This window comes from Chiroxiphia lanceolata, chromosome 25 (genome assembly GCF_009829145.1).
Source record: "Chiroxiphia lanceolata isolate bChiLan1 chromosome 25, bChiLan1.pri, whole genome shotgun sequence".
Taxonomy (NCBI): Eukaryota; Metazoa; Chordata; class Aves; order Passeriformes; family Pipridae; genus Chiroxiphia; species Chiroxiphia lanceolata.
The window spans coordinates 1,691,276-1,713,680 of NC_045661.1; the positions used below are offsets into that span (position 1 = coordinate 1,691,276).

Genomic DNA, 22,405 nt, shown 5'->3' on the forward strand with positions numbered 1-22,405 from the left:
CAGGGATTAACTCCTGAGGCTGAGTTTCCCTTCCCTGGTGCCAGGCTGGGAACTCCAGCACAGCCCCTGTCCTCTCTCCCCCCTCCTTCTCCCCCTGGCACAGCTCTGGAGGCTTCCCAAAGAAACGTGGGCATCCCCCAAATCCTCCTGGCACTGGGCACACCCAGCTGCCTCCTGCTCACTAGACCAAAGAAGCTTTGGGGGTTCAGGAGAGGGTTTGGGCTGCACCCCAAGCTCCTGCTCCTGCCCTGGGGTGGGCTCTGCCCATGGATCCCCCCAGGATTTGTAGTGCCCCTGTGCCAGCCCTGCCCATTCCACCCCCTTTCCTAATCTCATAACTTCCATCTCTGCTACTGCTGCTTTCAAACCCATCTCATCCTGTTTTGTCCTCACTGATCCAGATCTAGGTCAATAAATTCCACTTATTAATGGAATTTATTCCATAAATAAATAATTTTCCCCCCTACAAAGAGAGATCTTCACCGTATGTATCTGTAGAGAGTTGCCTCATGTCTTCCCCTGATTTTCTCCTATTAAACTTCCCTGTCCAGTCCTGAAATGTGTCATTCTGGTGGCTGAGTTGTTCCTTTCCAAAGGGCACTGCCCTTCCAGGCCCTTGGTGAGGCTGGAGAAGTTCTTTGGTGCTGCTGGAGCCCCCAGGCAGCGCCGGGATGCTCCATGTTCCCGGGATCTCTGTGTCCAAGTGTCCCAGCTGCCTGAGCAAACCCTTCCTGTGACCACTTCGTCCTTCATCACGTGTTTGTCCATCAGTCTTTCCCAGTCTCATCCCATTTCAGCCCATTGTGCCAGAGGCAGGGATGGGCAGGAAAGGTGGGAGCTGCTGGTGCAGGGACAATTCCCGCGGCTCAGCTCCCTCTGCCCACCCTCTGCTACTTCTCTACCCCCCTGCCCGCCCAGCACCCTCTCTCCACCCTTTCATTTCTTCATTTAAACCCTATTTGGAGCCCTCCTCTCCCTTCCAGGTGCATTTTTGGGGGAGTTCAGCCTCCCAGGTCGGCAGGGGCGGGGGGGGGGGGGGAGGCTCCCCCCTTGTGTTTCTGGCCCCCGAGGAGACTTTTTTTTTAAAAGCCCCGTGTTTTGTTTCTTTTGTTTTTGTTTTCTCTTTCTCTCCCCTGCTGATTCCAGCCCGAGGGATCACGGAAACGACTCCCAGCTTCATGTATCCCTACGGGACCACCAGCAGCCAGATGGTGCTCCGGGGGGTGGATCTCCTGCTGGAGTGCATCGCGTCCGGAGTGTACGTACCCCCGGGGAGGGGGGGGACAGGGTCATTCCCAGTGGGATGGACCGGGACCAGGGTGCTGAATCACCATGGAAACACCTCTGTCTGGGAAAAAGGGGTCATTCCTCTCTTTTAACGAGGCTCTCATAACCTACTGGATGCACAAAAGCATCGAGGAAACGGAGAGCTGAGGTTTGCAGGTGTCTCCGGATCCTTGTCCGGGGATAATTCCCCACTGGTTTCTCCTTAGATCTGTGAATCTCCTGGGAGCTCCTCACCACGCTGTGGGTGAGGACAGCTGTGGTTCTACCCCAGTGCCCTGCTGGTCTGCCCACGGCAGGGGGTTGGAGTGGGATGGTTTTTAAGGACCCTTCCAACCCAGAGCATTCCAGGGTTCTCTGATCCTGCACCCCCCAAGCACAGGCCATGAGGTGAAGCTGGTGGTGCTCAGGGTCCTGCTTTAGGGGTGCTGGTCTGAAGGAGGGTGGTCCAGCAGCTGGCTCAGCCCTTCTCCCTGGCTGTGAGTGCTTCCCAGTGCAGGATCATCCGCCGCTTTCTTTGGAGCCGTTTCCTTGCCTGGCAAAAGCATTGAGCTGCTCCCCTCTCCTCAGCCCAGCACCGGACATCATGTGGTACAAGAAAGGAGGGGAGCTCCCCGTGGGCAAAACCAAGCTGGAGAACTTCAACAAGGCCCTTCGCATCTCCAACGTGTCCGAGGAGGACTCCGGGGAGTATTTCTGCCTGGCCTCCAACAAGATGGGCAGCATCCGCCACACGATCTCGGTGAGAGTGAAGGGTACGTCACCTTTACCTTCCCATCTCGGGGACCCCCGTGCCAGGAGCTGGGAGGGCACGGGAGGGGTGCTCTGGCTGCTGGGAGGGGCACTGGGGGCTTCCCTGAGGGGCTGGTTCTGTGCCATGTCCAGCCATCCGTGGGTCTTGGTAGAGTCATGGAATGGTTTGGGTTGGAAGGGATGTTGAAGACTGTCCCATGGGCAGGGACACCTTCCTCTAGCCCAGGTTGCTCCAGCCTGGCCTGGGACACTTCCAGGGATGGGGCAGCCACAGCTTCTCTGGGCAACCTGTGCCAGGGCCTCCCCACCCTCCCAGGGAGGAATTTCTCCCTCAGATCCCACCTAAACCTTCCCTCAGTTTGAAGCCACCTCATCCAAACTGACCCAAAAGCAGCGTGAGATGAGCTCTCAGCTGAACTTCACTGACGTGAAGTGTGGGCTTGTGTGGCCAAGAGGGGAGAGACCCTGAGCCCACCAGGAGAAACCCCCTGGAGAGGAGGGAATTTTTCTTGCCCTGCATCTCCAGGGAGCAGCAGAGGGGGAGCTGGCAGGAGGGGGAGCTGCTGCCCATGTAACTGGGGCCCTGGGGTGTAACTGGGGCCCTGGGGTGTAACTGGGGCCCTGGGGTGTTTTCCAGCTGCCCCATACTGGCTGGATGAACCCGAAAACCTCATCCTGGCCCCGGGGGAGGACGGGAGGCTGGTGTGCCGAGCCAACGGGAACCCCAAACCCTCCATCCAGTGGCTGGTGAACGGGGAGCCCATCGAAGGTGAGTGGGGGGACTGTGCCAACCCCACCACAAACCTGGCCCAGGGGTGAGCCAGAGCTGCTGCTGGGGTGCCAGGCACTGCACGGGATCCAGCCCCACACACTGGCCCTGATGCTGGTTTAGGGTTGGTACTGCCAATTTAGGGCAGTTTCTGTTAGTTTAGGGTCTTTACTGCTAGCTTAGGGTAGTTTCTGCTGGTTTAAGGTCTTTACTGCTAGTTTAGGGCAGTTTCTGCTGGTTTAGGGTCTTCACTGCTAGTTTAGGGTTGTTTCTGCTAATTAGGGCCATTGCTACTAGTTTAGACTAGTTTCTGCTAGTTTAGAGTGTTTACTGCTGGTTTAGGGCAGTTTCTGCTAATTAGGGCTGTTACTACTAGTTTAGGGTAGGTTCTATTAGTTTAAGGTCTTTACTGCTAGTTTGGGGCAGTTTCTGTTAGTTTAAGGTCTTTACTGCTGGTTTAAGGTTGTTTCTGCTAATTAGGGCCATTGCTACTAGTTTAGAGTAGTTTCTGCTAGTTTAGAGTCTTTACTGCTGGTTTAGGGCAGTTTCTGTTTGTTTGAGGTCTTTACTGCTAGTTTAGGGTTTTGTTCCTGCTAGTTTAGGGTTGTTTCTGCTAATTAGGGCCACTACTACTAGTTTAGGGTGGTTTTTGCTGATTTACTAACCCTCACTGCTGGTTCAGGGCAGTGCCTGAGGTGAGTCCAAGCCGAACCACGGGCTCACCGTTGGGACTGGGGAGGTCATGAACCACCCCCTGCCTTTCCCCGGGCCGGGCTGGGAGGACGTTTTGTGCTGCTGCTCGGTGAGTTCTTGACTTAAAACGGGCTTTTTAAAAGAGTGCTCTGTTGTGTTGAAGCCTCTGCCCACAACCCGAGCCGGGAGGTGGCCGGGGACACCATCGTGTTCCGGGACACGCAGATCGGCAGCAGCGCCGTGTACCAGTGCAACGCCTCCAACGAGCACGGCTACCTGCTGGCCAACGCCTTCGTCAGCGTGCTGGGTGAGCACAACCCCCTGCACTCGCTTGCCACACAGCCCAAGCCTGCTCTGGCTTGGGAGGGACCTTAAAGACCACCCAGTTCCACCCTGCTGTCGCCACCCGCTAGCCCGGGTGGCTCCAAGTTTATCCAGCCTGGCCTTGGACGCTCCCAGGGATGGGGCAGCCACTGATTCTGTGGGCAACCTGTGCCAGGGCCTCCCCACCCTCACAGGGAACAATTTTTTCCTAATATCCAGTGTTTATCCAATCTCTCCTCTTCTATTTAAAACCATTCCCCCCTTGTCCTATCACCACCTGCCCACATAAAAAGCTGCTCTCCCTCTTCTTTTATAAACCCCCCTTTCCCTGCAGAAGTTCTCCATTTGCTTTCCTCTCTGTCGTTAGCTGCTCCACGGAGGTTCCTGACCTCTGCAGCTGGGCTTTGGAGCAGAAATCCATTGCCCTGGACCTACCAAGTCCCAGGACACAAGCTGAGTCCTGCAGCCAGGCTGGAAGGGAGGGGAGGAGCAGAGGAGAGGAGAGGAGAGGGACTGGAGAAGCTCCACCGGGTTTTGAAAGCGCCGGTGGGAAAAGCGAACAAAAGAAACAGGAGGGTGGATGGAAAGGCTGGAAAGGAGCAGCAGGACCTGGTTTCTCATCCCTCTCCATGTCCATGCTCTGTGCTGTTTGCAGACGTGCCCCCCCGGATCCTGGCCCCCCGCAACCAGCTCATCAGGGTCATCCAGAACAACCGCACCCGGCTCGACTGCCCCTTCTTCGGCTCCCCCATCCCCACCCTGCGATGGTAAGAGCTGCAGCACAGCCCCTGCCAGGCCGAGGGCTGGGGACAGGAGGGGGTTTTCCTGCTCTGTCTTCCCTTACAACAGCCCTTTGTGGTGTTGTGAGGTTTAAGAACGGCCAGGGGAACACGCTGGACGGAGGGAACTACAAGGCCCACGAGAACGGGAGCTTGGAGATGTTCATGGCTCGGAAGGAGGACCAGGGCATCTACACCTGCGTGGCCACCAACATCCTGGGCAAAGCAGAGGCCCAGGTTCGCCTGGAGGTCAAAGGTAGGGACGTGAAGGGCTCTTGGATGTTCTGGAACTTGCAGCAGAAATAACGATTCCGGGTCAGGGAGGTTGGTGGTGGTGCACCCAGGTCTGTCAGCAGGACAGGCACTGTGTGACTGAAAGCTGGAATCTGGAAAATGGTACAAATTCCTTTTTAGTGCTGGAAGAAAACAAGGCTGGGGATGTGCTGGAGCTGCAGAAGGGCTTGGTGTGGGTTTTGAGCTGGGAGATGCCATCAGCAGTGCAAACAGCAAAGCAAAGTGTTCCTCAGGGTTAACCGAGGACAGGAAAACATTTTCTGGATTGTTTCTGCCAGGGCTTTCCCTGTTCAGCAAATGTGACTGCTGACTCAGAAAACTGGGGGTTTTTTAGAGGTTCAGCATGAATTAATGGCTTGGTGAATTAATTTAGTCGTATCCTAGGCCATTCATCCACCGAGCTGGACAAACATGTGTGTGTCCTCTCCAAGCACCACCAAATCCTCACCAAGCTCCTGAGCCAAGAGCCAGGGATTTGGTGCCTGACACTTCCCTTCTGCCCCCGTGCAGACCCCACCAGGATTGTGAGAGGGCCCGAGGACCAGGTGGTGAAGAGGGGCTCCATGCCCCGCCTGCACTGCCGCATCAAGCACGACCCCACCCTGAGGCTCACGGTCACCTGGCTCAAGGATGATGCCCCCCTGTACCTGGGAAGCAGGTCTGTGTTTCCAGAAGTTTCACGGATCTTCCCTCCCAGGATTGCTGGGAACATTTTTACAGAACGTTTCAGGATAATGTGGATAAATACCCAGTTCCCATCTAGGCAGTGTTTGACGTTCTTGATACTTTTAATTTGCCAGCTCCTTCCAACAGCCACTGCTCAACAATTGCAGCTGATTTATCAGTAAATCAGGACCTTGCTGTGGGTTTTATTTACAGATATTTTAGGACATCTTGATAAAAGGGGTGAGTTAATAACAACCCGCCTCAAAATTAACGTTTATCTGCCGTGCCTGGGGCAGCTTTAATTTCCTTCCCATGGCTCACTCCCTCCTTGGGAAGGGAGATCTGATCCCGGGCCACCAGCCTGAGCTTGGCTGTTGTCCTGAAGGTGTGATTATTCCCCAGACACACTCCAGGGCACATCTGCTGATTCCTTAGGAAATGAGGTTTCCCAGAATAGCTCAACACATCCTCAGCTGATCAAACCCTCAGAGCAGAACCATCCTCCTGCTCTGGTCGGGCTCGGAGCTGTGTCCTGGCAGAGAACGCTCAGCCCTCGGTGCTGCTGCCTGGAACAGTGGTGTGGTTCTTGCTTTTCTTGAAGGATGAAGAAAGAAGACGATGGTCTGACGATATTTGGCGTGGCTGAGAGGGACCAGGGGGATTACACGTGCGTGGCCAGCACGGAGCTGGACAAGGACTCGGCCAAGGCCTATCTCACCGTGCTCGGTAAAGCTGCCCCGTTTTTAACAGGACAGACCCCCTTCAAGGTCAGGCTGAGAGGTCTCTGCTCACCAGGGTGTCCCCTGGGTGCTCAGGGAGGTGCTGGCAGGGCAGCAGTTCCCTCACAGGACGTGGCAAGGACACTCTGCCTCGTCCCGGGCGCCGGCGCTGAACTGGAGCCCAAAAAAAACCCTCGTGTTTGAGAGGGAAAAAATAGGAGAGTGGTTATTACACACGGCCAAAAATATCCCAGTGTGGATGTTGGAGCTCTGTGGGAACAGTCCTAAATTTGGAAGTGAATTTGACGGGGTGTTGGGGTGCTGAGCAATGGGGAGTTGGGGGTGACCCAGTTGGGGGGGGTCCTGGCCCTGTGTGTCCCCTTGGCAGCACAGGCAGGGACAGAGCTGAGTCCACTCCCCACCTGTGCTTGGAAAACACAGATTCATCATCCCCTGCTCTGGGTCACCTCAGATTCCCGGGAATGCCACAACCTGCCAGTGCCCTCCAAGAGCTGGAGTGCACCAGGACCCCCGGATCCCTGATAATTCCACTGGGCTTGATTTCTGCCCCTTCCCGTCCCCCTAATAGCTCATTAACCCCACACCAGGCTGATGTTTCCCCTTTCCCGTGCATCACAAACACGAACAGAGCTGTGAGGGCACAGCTGGAGGTGTCTGGGGGAAGGATGTCCCTGCTCTGCTCCCTACACAGGGTCGATTCCTTCCCAAACCCGTAACTGTGTGTGTGATTTTACGTTTACCAGGTGCTCCTTTGGCCACCCAAGCTTAATGACTAAACTAACCCGGTTAACAAGCACTGTCTTACCTTGCAGCCGTCCCTGCTAACCGTGTGAGAGAGTTACCCAAAGGTAATCAGCACTAATTTGTTGCCTTTGTTTTGTTTCCTGAGTTGATTTTGGTTTGCCTCGCCAGTAACGCCAGCAGGAAAGTGTCAGAGCTGAAAAATCTGGGAGCTGGTGCTTCCAAGTCCTCTCCAAGTTGTCCTTCAAAAGCCAGCCAGATGGCAGTGGGTAGGAAGGTCCTTTACCACGGCATTTTGTGCCCCAAAAATGCCTTTGGGATGCTCTCCTGAGGGAAAGAGGGAAAAAAAAATCACTTTACCTGCGCTTGAAAATGCTGAACCCTGGCAGGAGAAAAAATTCACCTTGAATTTTTGAGCCCTTGACCTTTCCCTGGACAGAATTTAGTCCTGTTATTGCCTGAACAAGTTCTTGTGAAGGGATAAAGAAACCAGAGTTGTGTTCAGGGAATTTCCAACGAGTTTATGTTTCTGTTGAGGTTTTGTTTCCCTTCCACCCTGTTTGTTTGTTTGCATTCCTGTTCCGGACAGCTCTGTGTAAGGTCAAACAACCCCCTGCTCAGCCACTCCCTGGTGCTTCCACCGCCAGTGGTGCAGGGACAGGGAGGGTTTAAAGGCAAGGAATAATTAGCACCGGTCCTGAGAGCTGCAGGATGGGATCAGTGCCCTGGAGCACGTGTGCCCCTCATGGGTCTGGGTGAAAAGCAATGGGAAAACTGGGAATCCCAGCTCCTGGGACAATCCCAGCCTCATTTGTGTCATTCCTGGGCCGACAGCACGGCCCGACCAGCCCCGTGACCTGGAGCTGACGGACCTGGCGGAGCGGAGCGTGCGGCTCACCTGGATCCCTGGGGACGACAACAACAGCCCCATCACAGGTCTGACTGGTCCCACTACCCCCTGTGAGCCCAGCCCTTCACCCAACCCTTCACCCAGCCCTTCACCCAGCCCTTCACCCAGCCCTTCACCCAACCCTTTACCCAGCCCTTACCCAGCCCTTCATCGAACCCTTCACCCAGCCCCTCACCCAACCCTTCACCCATCCCTTCACAGAACCCTTCACCCAACCCTTCACTCAACCCTTCACCCATCCCCTCACCCATCCCCTCACCCATCCCCTCACCCATCCCCTCACCCATCCCTTCACCCAACACCTCACCCATCCCCTCACCCATCCCCTCACCCATCCCCTCACCCAACCCTTCACCCAACCCCTCACCCATCCCCTCACCCAGCCCTTCACCCAGCCCTTCACCCAGCCCTTCACCCATCCCTTCACCCAACCCTTCACCCAACCCTTCATGTGGCCCTTCACCCAACCCTTCACCCATCCCTTCACTCATCCCTTCACCCATCCCTTCACCCATCCCTTCACCCATCCCTTCATCCTTCCCTTCACCCATCCCTTCACCCATCCCTTCACCCACCCCTTCACCAACCCTTCACCCATCCCCTCACCCATCCCTTCACCCAACCCTTCACCCATCCCTTCACCCAACCCTTCACCCATCCCTTCACCAACCCCTCACCCATCCCTTCACCCATCCCCTCACCCATCCCTTCACCCATCCCTTCACCCAGCCCTTCACCCAACCCTTCACCCATCCCTTCACCAACCCCTCACCCACCCCCTCACCCATCCCTTCACCCATCCCCTCACCCATCCCTTCACCCAACCCCTCACCCAACCCTTCACCCAACCCCTCACCCATCCCTTCACCCAACCCTTCACCCAACCCTTCACCCATCCCTTCACCCATCCCCTCACCCAACCCTTCACCCATCCCCTCACCCATCCCTTCACCCATCCCCTCACCCAACCCTTCACCCAACCCTTCACCCATCCCCTCACCCAACCCTTCACCCATCCCCTCACCCAACCCTTCACCCATCCCCTCACCCAACCCTTCACCCATCCCCTCACCCAGCCCTTCACCCATCCCTTCACAGAACCCTTCACCCATCCCCTCACCCAGCCCTTCACCCATCCCTTCACAGAACCCTTCACCCATCCCCTCACCCATCCCCTCACCCATCCCCTCACCCAACCCTTCACCCATCCCCTCACCCATCCCTTCACCAACCCTTCACCCATCCCCTCACCCATCCCCTCACCCATCCCCTCACCCAACCCTTCACCCATCCCCTCACCCATCCCTTCACCAACCCTTCACCCATCCCCTCACCCATCCCCTCACCCAACCCTTCACCCATCCCCTCACCCATCCCTTCACCAACCCTTCACCCATCCCTTCACCCATCCCCTCACCCAACCCTTCACCCATCCCCTCACCCATCCCTTCACCCATCCCCTCACCCATCCCTTCACCCATCCCCTCACCCATCCCTTCACCCATCCCCTCACCCATCCCCTCACCCAGCCCTCCCTCTCCTCTCCCCCCAGACTACATCGTGCAGTTCGAGGAGGATCGCTTCCAGCCGGGAATGTGGCACAACCACTCCAGGTACCCCGGGAGCGTCAACTCGGCCGTGCTGAGCCTGGCCCCGTACGTCAACTACCAGTTCCGGGTGATCGCCGTCAACGACGTGGGCAGCAGCGTGCCCAGCGTGCCCTCGGAGCGCTACCAGACCAACGGGGCACGTGAGTTACCCCTGGCTCGTCCTGCAGGGCTGATCCACCCTGTCCACTCCCCAGGAGGGCTCTTCCCTTGTGGTGTGTGATCCTACAGACCTCGTGGGGTGAGACCCCGCAAACCTCGTGGTGTGAGACTCCACAAACCTCATGGTGCACGACCCCCGAAACCTTGTGGGGTGTGACCCCACAAACCTTGTGGTGTGTGACCAAGAAACCTCATGGTGCGTGACCCCACAGACCTCGTGGTGCTTGACCCCACAGACCTTCGTGGTGTAAGACCCCACAAACCTTGTAGGGTGTGACCCCCGAACCTCATGGAGTGTGACCCCCCCAAACCTCATGGTGTGTGACCCCACAACCCTCGTGGTGCGTGACCCCAGAAAACTTGTGGGGTGAGGCCCCACAAAGCTCACAGTGTGTGAGACCCTACAAACCTTGTGATGCATGACCCCAGAAAACTCATGGTGTGAGACCCCACAAACCTTGTGGTGTGTGACCCCACAAACCTCACGATGTGTGACCCCACAAACCTTGTGGTGTGTGACCAAGAAACCTCATGGTGCATGACCCCACAAACCTTGTGGGGTGTGACCCCACAAACCTCACAGTGCACAACCCCAGAAACCTCGTGGTACGTGACCCCACAAACCTTGTGGTGTGAGACCCCACAACCCTCGTTGTGCATGACCCCACACACCTTGTAGTGTGTGCCCCCACAAACCTTGTGGTGCATGACCCCACAAACCTCATGGTGCATGACCCAAGGTTTAAGTTGGGCATTAGGAAGAGGTTCTTCACAGAGAGCATTGGAATGGGCTGCCCAGGGAGGTGGTGGAGTCACCATCCCTGGAGGTGTTTTAAGAGGAAACTGGACGTGGCACTCGGTGCCCTGGTGCTGTTGGCTCAAAGGTTGCACTCCACGATCTCTGAGGTCCTTTCCAACCTGTTCTGTGACACCCAGGAGTGAGCTGGGCTGGGATGTTCTGTCTCCAACCCTCCAGCCCGTGGCTGACGAGCTGCAGAGCAGCAAAGCTCAAGTGGAAACACTCATGCCAAGGTCACTGCGGTGGAACCTGCTGAAGGAAACCCCTGGTTTCAGCTTAAAGAGGAGCTTTCTAAAGAGAGTTTTTCATCCTTTCTGACCACAGGAAGCTCAGGAGTCTGTTGGAAAATGAGACTCAAGTGTAAACTAACCACCAGCAAAAGGCACTTTGTTCCAAGGTTGCTCATTCATTGTCAGAGCTGACCAGGAGCCCAGACTGGTGCTGGGAGGGTGGGGAGGCCCTGGCACAGGTTGCCCAGAGAAGCTGTGGCTGCCCCATCCCTGGAAGTGTCCCAAGGCCATGTTGGAGCAACCTGGGCTAGTGGAAGGTGTCCCTGCCCTTGCCAGGGGGTGGCACTGAGTGATCTTTAAGGTCCCTTCAACCCAAACCATTCCATGCTGCAGATGTAACCACGCTCCAACTCACAACCCAGACTCGGCTCTTCACTTTGCCTGCCCAGTGCTTTGCTCTGTTGGACAACACACGGGAAAATTCCCACGGGGAATTCTCGGGAAGCTCAGGAGTTCTGCTGCATTTCTCTTTTTCCCCCCCCATTGCCCAGAGATTCCTGCAGGATCTGCTGGCATCTAGTGTTGGCTCCCGACACTGCTCGGGTTTCCAAGGGACGGGCTCTGCTCCTGGGGCTGCTGCTCAAAGGCTGCCTTTCAAAGATTTAGGACATTTTGGGGGGGGGAAATAAAAAGCAAAAAAAGAAAAAGAGCCTCCTAAATAAACGGCCTGATTTTTTTCAAGAGTACTGAGAGCCTCATGTTCCATTAACCTGAATGGGAACTTCTGGAAAAATCAGGCCATTAACTTCTGCCTTGGAAGTGCTTCTGGCTCACACGGTTAAAGGGTTTTTAACCACTCACAGGGTCATTTTTTCAACGTTATAAAATGCCTAATTTTTTTTTTTTTTTTTTTTTTTTTTTTATTTTTTACAATGTGAACCTCAGGTCCTGAAATCAACCCAACAGGAGTTCAGGGTGCAGGGACCCAAAAAAACAACATGGAGATCACCTGGACGGTGAGTTCCCTGATGCCTTTTGGGCCTGGAGTGATGGGATGAGGGGAAACGGCTTCAAAGGGGCAGAGGGCAGGGATAGATGGGATACTGGGAAAAAATTCCTCCCTGGGAGGGTGGGGAGGCCCTGGCACTGGTTACCCAGAGAAGCTGTGGCTGCCCCATCCCTGGAAGTGTCCAAGGCCAGGTTGGATAAACTTGGAGCAATCTGGGCTGGTGGAAGGTGCCCCTGCCCATGGCAGGGGGTGGGATGGGATGATATTTAAGTACCTCCCCAACCCAGGCCAGTCTCTGATGATTCTGTGATGAAATAAAAAGCAGAGGACACAAGAGAGGCCATTGTTAGTGCCTAGAAGAAGGCTTATGATAAAAAAAAAATAATTTTCAATGATGTAAATCAAACAAAATGTGGTGAATAATGGAGAAGTCAGGGAAGATCATCTAAGAGACAGGTTCTTAGTAGTACAGAGGATTTACAGAGCAGCTCTTGCTTTGCTTCGTGCACCACCAGGTGTCATCCACAAACAAGCCATGAGCTGTGAGGAGGCTTGAAATTGCAGTGGGAATACAGGCTGGAATACAAGGATAATATATATGGAATATATATTGTATGCATTCTGTATGATGCACACACTTGATTTATTATATATAATATATATGTAAGCAACCCTGAGCTAGTGGAAGGTGTCCCTGCCCATGGCAGGGGGTTGGAATGAGATAAGCTTAACGTCCCTTCCAACCCAAACCATTCCAGGATTTCATGGTTCTAGGGGTGTAAGGTTCTTATTCCTGCCTTGGCTCTGGAGGGCAGGAACCAGGTCTGTTCTTTCTTGTTCCCACTCCCTTTTGGGAGCAGAGATTTGAGATTTTGCTGATGGAACCCGAAACCAGCCCCAGCTGCCCCCAGGAACCTTCGGGGGGGCTCCTTGCAGAGCAACAGGGGTTGTTTTTCTCCCTCTCACTTCCTCTCTCTGTTCCGGTCCATGAAGCCCCTGAATGCAACTCAAGCTTATGGGCCCAACCTCAGGTACATCGTGCGCTGGCGGCGCCGGGACCCGCGGGGCAGTTGGTACAATGAGACAGTGAAGGGCCCCCGGCACGTGGTGTGGAACACCCCCATCTACGTCCCCTACGAGATCAAGGTGCAGGCGGAGAACGACTTCGGCCGAGCCCCCGAGCCCGACACCTACATCGGCTACTCCGGGGAGGACTGTGAGTACCCGCCCGCCAGGAGCCCGGGGCAGGACCTGGGGGTTTGCCCCCCGTGCCCCCGGGGCTTGATTTGGCACAAAAATCCCCTTGGAGCGACCTGGGATAGCGGAACTGGGATGAGCTTCAGTGTCCCTTCCCACCCGACGCATCCCGTGGTTCCACGACTTGGCCGCTGGCTCCTGTTCTGGGCTCTGCCTGCACGACCCAAGTCACCCACCCCGCTCCCTTTGCTCTCTGTGACGCCCAGGCAGCACTTTGAGGCTGGAAAACCGCAGGATTCCCCTCGGGATGAGCTCTGGCTGCGTCCCAATAAGTGGCATTAACGTTTTCTGCCCCCTCGACACGCGCCAAGCGCCGAGCTCATCTCGGAGGAGAGGTTTTGTGAATGGCCAAAAGGTCCTTAGTTCACCCTGCACTGGATTCTTGTGCCTCTCTGATAAAGCCTCAGCTAAGCCCCAGCCTGGGCTCCTGTTTGCAACACGTTGGCTCAGCTTATCTTCCTTTAAACCTCTCCCCTGGTCACGCAGAACAGCTCATTTAATTCTCTTTTTCTGGGCTGCTGGGTATCACCTGCTGTGCTTGCAGCACCCGAGACTCTCAACCACGATTATCCTCATCCTGCTGGGATAATGTGGTTTGCTGCCAACTGCTTTATCTTTGGAGAAATATATATTAGTTTGTGGTTTGGGGTCCCTGGCTGTGGGAACATCGGGATTACCGAGAAGGAAGGGGGATAAACCAGGTGAGAACCCACGACCCCAGGCTTGGAGTCAAGGGGCACAAACAGGGCACAGAAATCTGAATGAAAGCTGCAGTTTTGGGGCTGTGATGGCACAGGCAACACACCCTCCAGCTGGGCACCTCCTGGAGGAAACAGGGCAAGGGGAAGGAAAATGGGCAGAAAACGTGGGAATCAGGGTATGGAAGCAAAGCTGGACCCAGCTGAGAGGTCGTTACTGGGAAAGCTCTGCGAGCTCCTGGCTGCACCACCACCTCTGGGCACTACAAGGGTGGGGTTTTTCTAGTTTCTTTTGAAAATCTGTGCCATAATTATGAGTTTTGGGAGGATCTGAAAAAGCCACCACACGTGTGTGTGTGTTATATGGAGGCAAACCAGGGAGACCAAAGCTCCTGTATCACAGCCCAGGCACAAATGTGCTCTGCCTGTGTCTGAGGGGTGGGACAGGTTAGAAAAACACAAAAAAACCCTCAAAAAATAGTCTCTGTCACGTCTGAGCTGCTTCACAAATAACTGCAGATTTCCACACACAGCAGGTGAGCTGTGAACAGGGGGTAAAAACCCCAAGTGGATCAACAGCAGGTTCTGGGCAAATTGAGATTAATGGCTGTGGAAATGAGGTAGTTTGGGAACTTTGGGATCTGACAGCGGCCAAGGTGAGGCAGGAGGGGCTGGATGTGCTGGATCCTTCGCTGGGAGAGGGAGGGAGGGGAGGCAGACCCCTTCCTTGCAGCAGGAAACCCTGCTGTGAACTGGATCATGATGGTGGGATGAGTGACACAGGACTTGTTTCCTTCCCCCTTCCCATGGAAGGAGGCAGAGCAGTTGTGGGGCTGCTGCTCCCCCAGCAGTGCTGTGATGGGACCCCCCAGGGCCGGGGCAGAGGGGTGTCCGTGTGTCCGTGTGTCTGACCCTGCTGGGGGGCCCCAATGCCCACTGTGCTCTATCCCTGCCCGCCCAGATCCCAAGGCTGCGCCCACGGACGTTAGGATTAGAGTCCTAAACAGCACTGCCGTGGCTCTGACCTGGACCAGAGTGCACCTGGACACCATCCAGGGACAGCTCAAGGAGTACAGAGTGAGCAGCCCCAAACCTCTCGGGCACTGGCTGTTAACACATCTAATCAGCTCACAGAATTCCCGGCTGGCTCCAGCGGCGGCGCTGCCGGGGATGGGGATGGGGATGAGAGGGAACCCTCCTCTGGCCACCAGGACCCCTGGGCTGCTTTGGGTGCAGAGCACAGGGGCTGAGCTCTGCTCTGGGGCAGCGAGGAAGGGCTGGTTTGCTCTCTGTGGGGCTGGGGGACATCTCCTGTTGGCTCCCCCGGGGCTGGGATGGCCCTTCCCGGAGCCTCCCTGCAGGATCCGGGGGGGCTCGGACCAAACAGGGCTGTCCTTGTGCACCCCCAGAGGGGCTGGGGGGGTCCTACCCCTGCAGGAAGGTGGCTCTGGGGGGAGTGACCTCAAACAGGGTCGGTTTTGTGTCATCCTCAAAGTTCCTACATGGGATTTTAATGAACCCCAGCCCTGCCAAGCCCAAACCCTGTGGGTTGTACTGACTGGTCCCTACGGGCAGCCTGGATCCTGCTGTGCTTTGGGGTTCTCTGCTAATATTTGCTATTTACTGCTGGGGTAAACTACTAATGTTTATGTACAGAGGATGGACCCTGTTCCAAACAACCAAAAGTCTGAGCAGGGCCCTCCTCTCAGCGTTTCAGACCAAAACCACGTGCCCTGCAAACAGTTCCAGCCCCTCAAATCCCATAATCCGCTGGGCTCTGCTCTCCTCTTTCTGCCTCTGCTCTTCTTCTGGTCCCTTTTCTCAATGAATCTTATTTCTGCACGAAATAAGATTGGCAGGCAGGGCTTTGAATGGGAGACTTTCCAAAATCCAGGCTTTCCTTTGTGCCTGGCTGTGTCCCACCTTTCCTTGGGTGGAAAGGGAGGATTGCTTGATGTCCAGCTCTTGGGAACCAGAGGCAGCTTTTAGTCTGAGCTCGGTGGTTTTGCTCTGTGCCCTTTGGCAAGCACTTAACCCTCTTCCTCGGGTAACACCCCTGACCTGGTGGGTCAGGGTTGGAGCTGGTGGGACCTGGAGCTTCACTAATTGCTCTAAAAGCTTCTCTTTGCACAGTTCTGCTCTTGGTTTATATATAGATGTTCAAAAAAAAAATTGCATTTCCACGGGAAAAGCTTCACTTGCCATGCCTGTTTCTTGAAGGCCTATTTCTGGAGAGACAGTAGCTTGCTGAAGAACCTGTGGGTCTCCAGAAAACGGCAGTTTGTGAGTTTTCCCGGAGACAGAAACCGGGGCATAGTGTCCAGGCTGTTCCCTTACAGCAACTACAAACTTGAGATGGTTGTGACCAACGGCCGAGGAGATGGGCCCCGCAGTGAGGTGAAGGAATTCCCCACTCCTGAAGGAGGTACGTTCCCAAAGGGGCTGGGAATGTCCCCGTTCCTCCATCCCGACGGGAAAGGTTCGGGCGGAGAGGCCGATTTTAGGGACGGGCTGAGCAGAACCAGCACGGAATTTTAGCACAGAAAACACCCAGGAAATGGATTAGCCCGGAATTTTAGCACAGGAAAAAGCCAGGAAAGGAAATTAGCCTGGAATTTTAGCACAGAAAAAAGCCAGGAAAGAAAATTAGCCTGGAATTTTAGCGCAGAAAACACCCAGGAAATGGATTAGCCCAGAATTTTAGCACAGGAAAAAGCCAGGAAAGGAAATTAGCCTGGAATTTTAGTGCAGAAAAATGCAGGAAAGAAAATTAGCCCGGAATTTTGGCACAGATAAAAGCCAGGAAAGAACATTAGCCTGGAATTTTAGCACAGAAAAAAGCCAGGAAAGAAAATTAGCCTGGAATTTTAGCACAGAAAAAAGCCAGGAAAGAAAATTAGCCTGGAATTTTAGCACAGAAAAAAAAGCCAGGAAAGAACATTAGCCTGGAATTTTAGCACAGAATTTTAGCACAGAAAAAAGCCAGGAAAGAAAATTAGCCTGGAATTTTAGCACAGAAAAAAGCCAGGAAAGAAAATTAGCCTGGAATTTTAGCACAGAAAAAAAAGCCAGGAAAGAAAATTAGCCTGGAATTTTAGCACAGAATTTTAGCACAGAAAAAAGCCAGGAAAGAAAATTAGCCCGGAATTTTAGCACAGAAAAAAGCCAGGAAAGAAAATTAGCCTGGAATTTTAGCACAGAAAAAAAAGCCAGGAAAGAACATTAGCCTGGAATTTTAGCACAGAATTTTAGCACAGAAAAAAGCCAGGAAAGAAAATTAGCCTGGAATTTTAGCACAGAAAAAAGCCAGGAAAGAAAATTAGCCTGGAATTTTAGCACAGAAAAAAGCCAGGAAAGAAAATTAGCACGGAATTTTAGCACAGAAAACACCCAGGAAAGAAAATTAGCCTGCAATTTTAGCACAGATAAAAGCCAGGAAAGAAAATTAGCCTGGAATTTTAGCACAGAATTTTAGCACAGAAAAAAGCCAGGAAAGGAAGTTAGCCTGGAATTTTAGCACAGAGGAAACCCAGAAAAGAAAATTAGCACTGACTGGATTCCTCCTGCTCTGGAAAAGGCAGGAGAATCCGCCCCAGCCCCGAGTCCTTTTGCTGTGGAAGGACATCAGCAGCACCTCTGTGGGGCTCTCCAGGCAGGGGCACCTCGTTGTGCTGTTTGAGGAGCTCGTGGCAAGGATGAACTTGAGGTTTTAATTTCCCTGCTGTCACGGGGGCTGTTTATAGCCATGGGGATGATTGGGAGCTGCACTTCCAGTGCCTGGCAGTGACTCTTCCCACGGCACAGGGGAGGGTTTGGCACAGGATGCTCCAAAAACACGAGGGGAGGATTTGCCAGGGGCAGATCTTGTCTCAGAATCCAGCGGGATCTTCCTCTTCGCCTTCCTCTTCATCCCACCCCTGCTGCACAGGAGCAGCAGCTCTCAGCCCTGCCTCTTCCTCAGGATTTTCTGGGATGCTGTCACTGCTTCCTAAGGATTTTCTATTGATCAGCCATAATTAAGATTGTTTTAAGAGGAAGGACTGTAGGTTTTTGTAGTTCCTGTAGGTTTTGCAGCGAAGTGCTTTGTGAGAGGTGATTATCTGTGTGCTGGAGGCACAAGGACTTGGGGTGGCTGTAGATATTTGGGGTGTCTATAGGTATTTGGGGTGGCTGTAAGGATGCATGGGTGGCATCAATTGAAACAATTACAGCAGATTACACCCCTGTCACGAGGAAAACGTTGAGTTTTTGTTTTTCCCATACCACTAAGCTATTTTATTGACTACATATCGACATTTAGGAGACTGGATGACACTCTGCACAACAGGCTGGTTAAAAATAAACACACCCCTAATCTCCCAGATCAGCAAGCCAAGCTCTTTCCCCAATTAAGGCACCACAATTATGAGTCAACCAGGAGAATAATTTAATTCAGGGCTGTGTAATTCTTTCCTTCCTTGACTGGCTTTGAACCAGCAGTGATAACCCAGGGTAAGGACACTGGAGACACGCAGATCTCCAGACACTGATACCACACTTGGTGATAAGAGAAGCTGCTGTCCTGCTTTTTGTGGCTTGGAGGGAGAAAGCGAGGAGATGAAAACCTCGGGGTGGGTGGGGGATGCAAAAAAAAGTCTGTTTACAACAGAGGGAAGCGGGGATTGAAGTGAGTCCCAGCTCTGCTTCAGCTGCAGCACCTCCTGTGGCCTCGCTGGGGGGTTCCCAGCACGGCACGGGGCACTTTGGGCTGGGTTTGCATGCAGAGCTGCTCTGCTTTCTGCTCCTGCACACCCCAACTGCTGCTGGCACTTGGTTTCTGGCCCAGATCCTCGTTCAGGCCGTTCCTGCCCTTTGCTGTGTGGCTGTGTGGCTGTTTTGGAGTGTCCCGGGCATGTGGGTCAGCCCGTGGCGTGTTCAGCAGTGGAAGGTGTGTTATCTCGTGTGTTTTCTCTTCTCTCCCTCTCCTCCCTGCTCCCTCCTCTCCCAAGTGCCCAGCTCCCCCAGGTACCTGAGAATCCGACAGCCCAACCTGGAAATCATCAATCTGGAGTGGGATCACCCCGAGCATCCCAATGGAGTCCTCACAGGATACAGCCTTAGATACCAACCCTGTACGTTCCACCTTCTCCTCTGAGTGATAATCCTTTAGTAACTGCTGGTTCCCTCCTCCCCCAGCCCAGGGATCTCTCCATAAGGAGCTGGAGACTTCCATGATGAGCCAGGCTGGTGTTGGGAGGGGTCCTGGCACAGTGGAGTTAGCCAGGGAGGGCGGGGGGTGCCCAGCAGTTCCCCAGCCTCGGCTATTGAAGGGAAATAAGTTTGATCTGAGTTTTGAGCGCAGTCCCAGCAGTTCCTGTGCTCACTCAAACACAACCTCCTGCTGTGTAAGAGGCCCACACGATGCCTGGGGCAGCAGAGCCTTCCTTGACCACCTGGATGTCCCCACCAGAGTGTCCCCAAGCGCCCCAAACGAAGAGTCTTTACCAGCAGCAGCAGCTCCGAGCACGAGGCCCCGCAGTGAGGCTGGAGGAGCTGGAGGGCACCTGAGCCTGAACCCACCACCCCCTGGCTTTCCTCCCCAGTTAACGGGACCAAAACGGGCCGAACCGTGGTGGAGAACTTCTCCCCCAACCAGACCAGGTTCACCCTGCAGAGGACAGACCCCATCTCCCGCTACCGCTTCGTGCTGCGCGCCCGCACCCAGGTGGGAGAAGGAGAGCCCCTAGTGGAGGAGTCCCCAGCCCTGCTGGACGAAGGTATGTGCAGCAGCAACAGCTCCTGGCTCTGCCCAGGGCCTGGGGGGGGTGATGGAACACGGGGATGAGCCAAAAACTGCGGGTCAGAGGAGCAGGAGGAGCACAGAGACAGCCCAGTGAGACAGCACAGCCAGTCTGCTGCAGGGACCAAGGGACTGGTCAGGACCAAGTGCTGCAGCAGAAACATTCCAGAGCATCCTGGGGGACTGTCCTGTGCTCCAGGGAGCCACCTCAGTGTCCCCCCACAGGCAGTGAGGGTTCCTTATGTGCCCTGGAGAGCATCAAGGCATTGTGGGGTTGTGGTGCCAGAGGGCAGGGTTAGATCAGGTATCGGGTTTTGAAGCCCTGGCACAGGTTGCCCAGAGAAGCTGTGGCTGCCCCATCCCTGGAAGTGTCCAAGGCCAGGTTGGAAGGGGATTGGAGCAACCAGGGCTAGTGGAAGGTGTCCCTGCCCACAGCAGGGGGTGGCACTGGGTGATCTTTAAGATCCCAACCGTGCTGTGATTCTGTGACCTCGCTCTCCTCTCGCTGAAGGTGATTTAATTTGCCCCTCTGTTGTCTCAGTATGAGCTGAATAAGGGGCAGATGGGGGTGGCTTTTAGGTGGCTCAGAGGGGGTGAAGCAGCTGCCACCTCCCAGTCACCCCACCCAGAACGAATCCCCAACTCTCAGACTCACAGTCAGATAAAATGCCCATCGTGGGACATCCATCACACCAAGTGAAAGTTCAGGAGCCCTGAGGGAACGTGGGGAGACAGAAGGCGGCTCTTTCCTCTCTTTATCCTCCTCTAACAGACCCTTGATTGGGTTAGTGCTCGGATTTAATGGGGGCTTTGTCTCCTTCCCTCCATCTCCCCCTCCCCAGCTAATGGCTCTGAGTAGGAAAAGTAATTCCTGCCATGACCCAGTGGAAATGAAATGCTTCCCAACACCTCTTAGGTGGGTTCCAGTGGCACTAATTGATGGGAGATGGGGCTGTGGGGGAAAACAGCAGCCAAGTTACACCCTGGCAATCGTGAGAGGGGCTTTAAAGAGGAGCTTTGCCGAGCTATTAGAGCACAGCAGTTGGATTGAGAGTAGTGGTTAATATTTTTGGTTGTTTCTCATGCATTTGCTTTCCTGGGTTTGTTTCTGTGCACTGGCATCAGCCACTGTGGGCAGTGAAGAGTGAAATAACAGCCAGAACCAACTCCTGGTGTGTAAAACTGATTTGATTTGTCTCAGGAGATAGCAGGCAGTGCCTACACCTGTGTGCCAAGGCAAGGCACGCTCTCTGCAGGGTTTGGGGTGGCACCTGATGCTCCCCTGCTGGAAAGGACAAAGCATTGGCCATCGAGCAGCAAGAAAAATTAAAGTAGTTTACAGTCAAGTTCCAGAAACTCTGGGGGCAAAGTTTGCCCCCCCAAAACACGAGATCCTGAGGGACAACGTGACCTGGGTGAGTTTTGCTCGTGCCAGGCAGGTTGGGCACACGAGCAGCTCCGAGTGCCCACCTTGATGGGAAGGCACCTGCTGCAAAAGTGAGGTTGGGATTGAAAGAAAATAAGCAGAATAAGAAAATTAAACCCACCAATGGGTTTTTTTCTTGGGTAATTGTTTTCTGCTCGCCAGACTCCTTCCCCGGGGAGGTTCAAACCAAACGCCAGCACGGGGCAGGACGAGATGTGAGTGATATCAGGGGAAACCAGGGGGAAATTCAGAGTCAAAACTGGGACTGGATCTAAGCAGCTGCTTAAGCACTTGGCTCAAAGACACCCCTGGCACCTCTGCTGAGGGGCTGGGGGGTGTTGGAGCTGGGCTCTGAGTACCTGCTGTGGTTTCTCCGCCGTGCCCGAGGGGCCAGCCCTGCTGTGCCAGGCTGTGCTCCCTCTGCCCTCATTCCCTCCCTCCCAGCTCTCTCCTGACTGTGTGTGAGTGGTCCCGAGCGTCCCCTGGGTGTGCTCTGGTTGTTTGACACGTTCCTGTGTTTTCTCTCCCCTTTCTCTGCCGTGCTCTCTCCGTACCCCCCTCTCTGCCCCTGGCGCTGCCCTCGAAGCCACGCCAACCCCAGGTACCGGATTTGGAGGTAACAGGCATGGGGCAAAAAAGGTGCTTTCTGTGCTGCCAATTAAAGCATGAGCTCCATTAACCCTTTCAATGGCAAAGCCAAGGCTCAAGGAGGGGCCAAAGTGGGCACTCAGAACCATGGCAGGTAAAAACAAAGCCCCCACGGGCAGGAGGGACGAGGGCAGGCTCCACAGCGGGGCCTGCAGAGATCAAAATCTCCCCTGAGCTGGGCTTAAAAAGCTCCCAGATGCCTAATGATGGCCAAAGCCACCACACCCTGCAGTGGCCACACACTGAACAAGCCCAAAGGAGAGCCGAGTTGGCCATTAAAGAGGGGTTTTTGCTCTATTAAAGAGGGGTTTTTCCCTATTAAAGAGGGGGGTTTTGCTCTGTTAAAGAGGTTTTTTTCCTCTGTTAAAGAGGGGGTTTTTTCCCCCTGGGGAAGAGGTTTTTAATCCCAGCTCTGCACAAAGCCCCTCTCCCTTTTTAAAGCCTCGCCATCCCCGCCCTGCAAAATGCAGAATATTTCCAGCCAACCCTGACCTGTTGGTGCCAACCACAGCACCTCTGCCCTGCCCTGGGGGGTCTAAGCTGGATTTTTCCCCCCAGGAAGCTGCAGTGCCAGCCCTGGCACACGTGGGGGGGTGTTTTTGGTGCACAGGCACCACTCAGCTCCCGTGGCTGTGCCAGGGCTGTGGGGCAGGAGCATCCCCTTGTTGCCAGGTGCCCATTGAAAGGGTTAAGGACACGTTTGTGCCACAGCTGTGCATGTTCTGCATGGGGGCTGTTGCTGGCTTGGCCCTCGGGGCTCTCCCTGCAGCAGCAGAGCAGGGATGAGCCTCTTCCAGTGCTGGGGGCAGCACCTTCTCCCGCTTCCATGGAAAACCA

The 22,405-nt window shown here is 54.6% G+C and overlaps 1 protein-coding gene across 29 annotated transcripts in view; it reads left to right on the top strand.

Annotated features, from left to right (window-relative positions):
* Window positions 1-22,405, top strand: part of NFASC (neurofascin) — an 87,696-nt gene that overhangs the window by 39,631 nt on the left and 25,660 nt on the right. For 10 of the 29 annotated variants that reach the window (XR_004360861.1, XM_032710473.1, XM_032710481.1 and 7 more), the window contains 18 exons: window positions 1,147-1,258; window positions 1,855-2,039; window positions 2,675-2,806; window positions 3,663-3,806; window positions 4,479-4,590; window positions 4,692-4,858; window positions 5,407-5,554; window positions 6,164-6,288; window positions 7,115-7,150; window positions 7,878-7,979; window positions 9,506-9,703; window positions 11,697-11,767; window positions 12,754-12,976; window positions 14,677-14,792; window positions 15,936-16,140; window positions 18,704-18,826; window positions 19,298-19,471; window positions 21,507-21,536. Coding sequence is in view for 28 of the 29 variants with exons in the window: in XM_032710473.1 (XP_032566364.1) it covers window positions 1,147-1,258; window positions 1,855-2,039; window positions 2,675-2,806; window positions 3,663-3,806; window positions 4,479-4,590; window positions 4,692-4,858; window positions 5,407-5,554; window positions 6,164-6,288; window positions 7,115-7,150; window positions 7,878-7,979; window positions 9,506-9,703; window positions 11,697-11,767; window positions 12,754-12,976; window positions 14,677-14,792; window positions 15,936-16,140; window positions 18,704-18,826; window positions 19,298-19,471; window positions 21,507-21,536 (2,403 nt within the window). In the remaining variant the exon portion in view is untranslated. Of the gene's footprint in view, window positions 1-1,146; window positions 1,259-1,854; window positions 2,040-2,674; window positions 2,807-3,662; window positions 3,807-4,478; window positions 4,591-4,691; window positions 4,859-5,406; window positions 5,555-6,163; window positions 6,289-7,114; window positions 7,151-7,877; window positions 7,980-9,505; window positions 9,704-11,696; window positions 11,768-12,753; window positions 12,977-14,676; window positions 14,793-15,935; window positions 16,141-18,703; window positions 18,827-19,297; window positions 19,472-21,501; window positions 21,537-22,405 lie in introns of all 29 variants that reach the window. The other 19 variants (XM_032710476.1, XM_032710487.1, XM_032710490.1 and 16 more) reach the window with 10 other exon arrangements.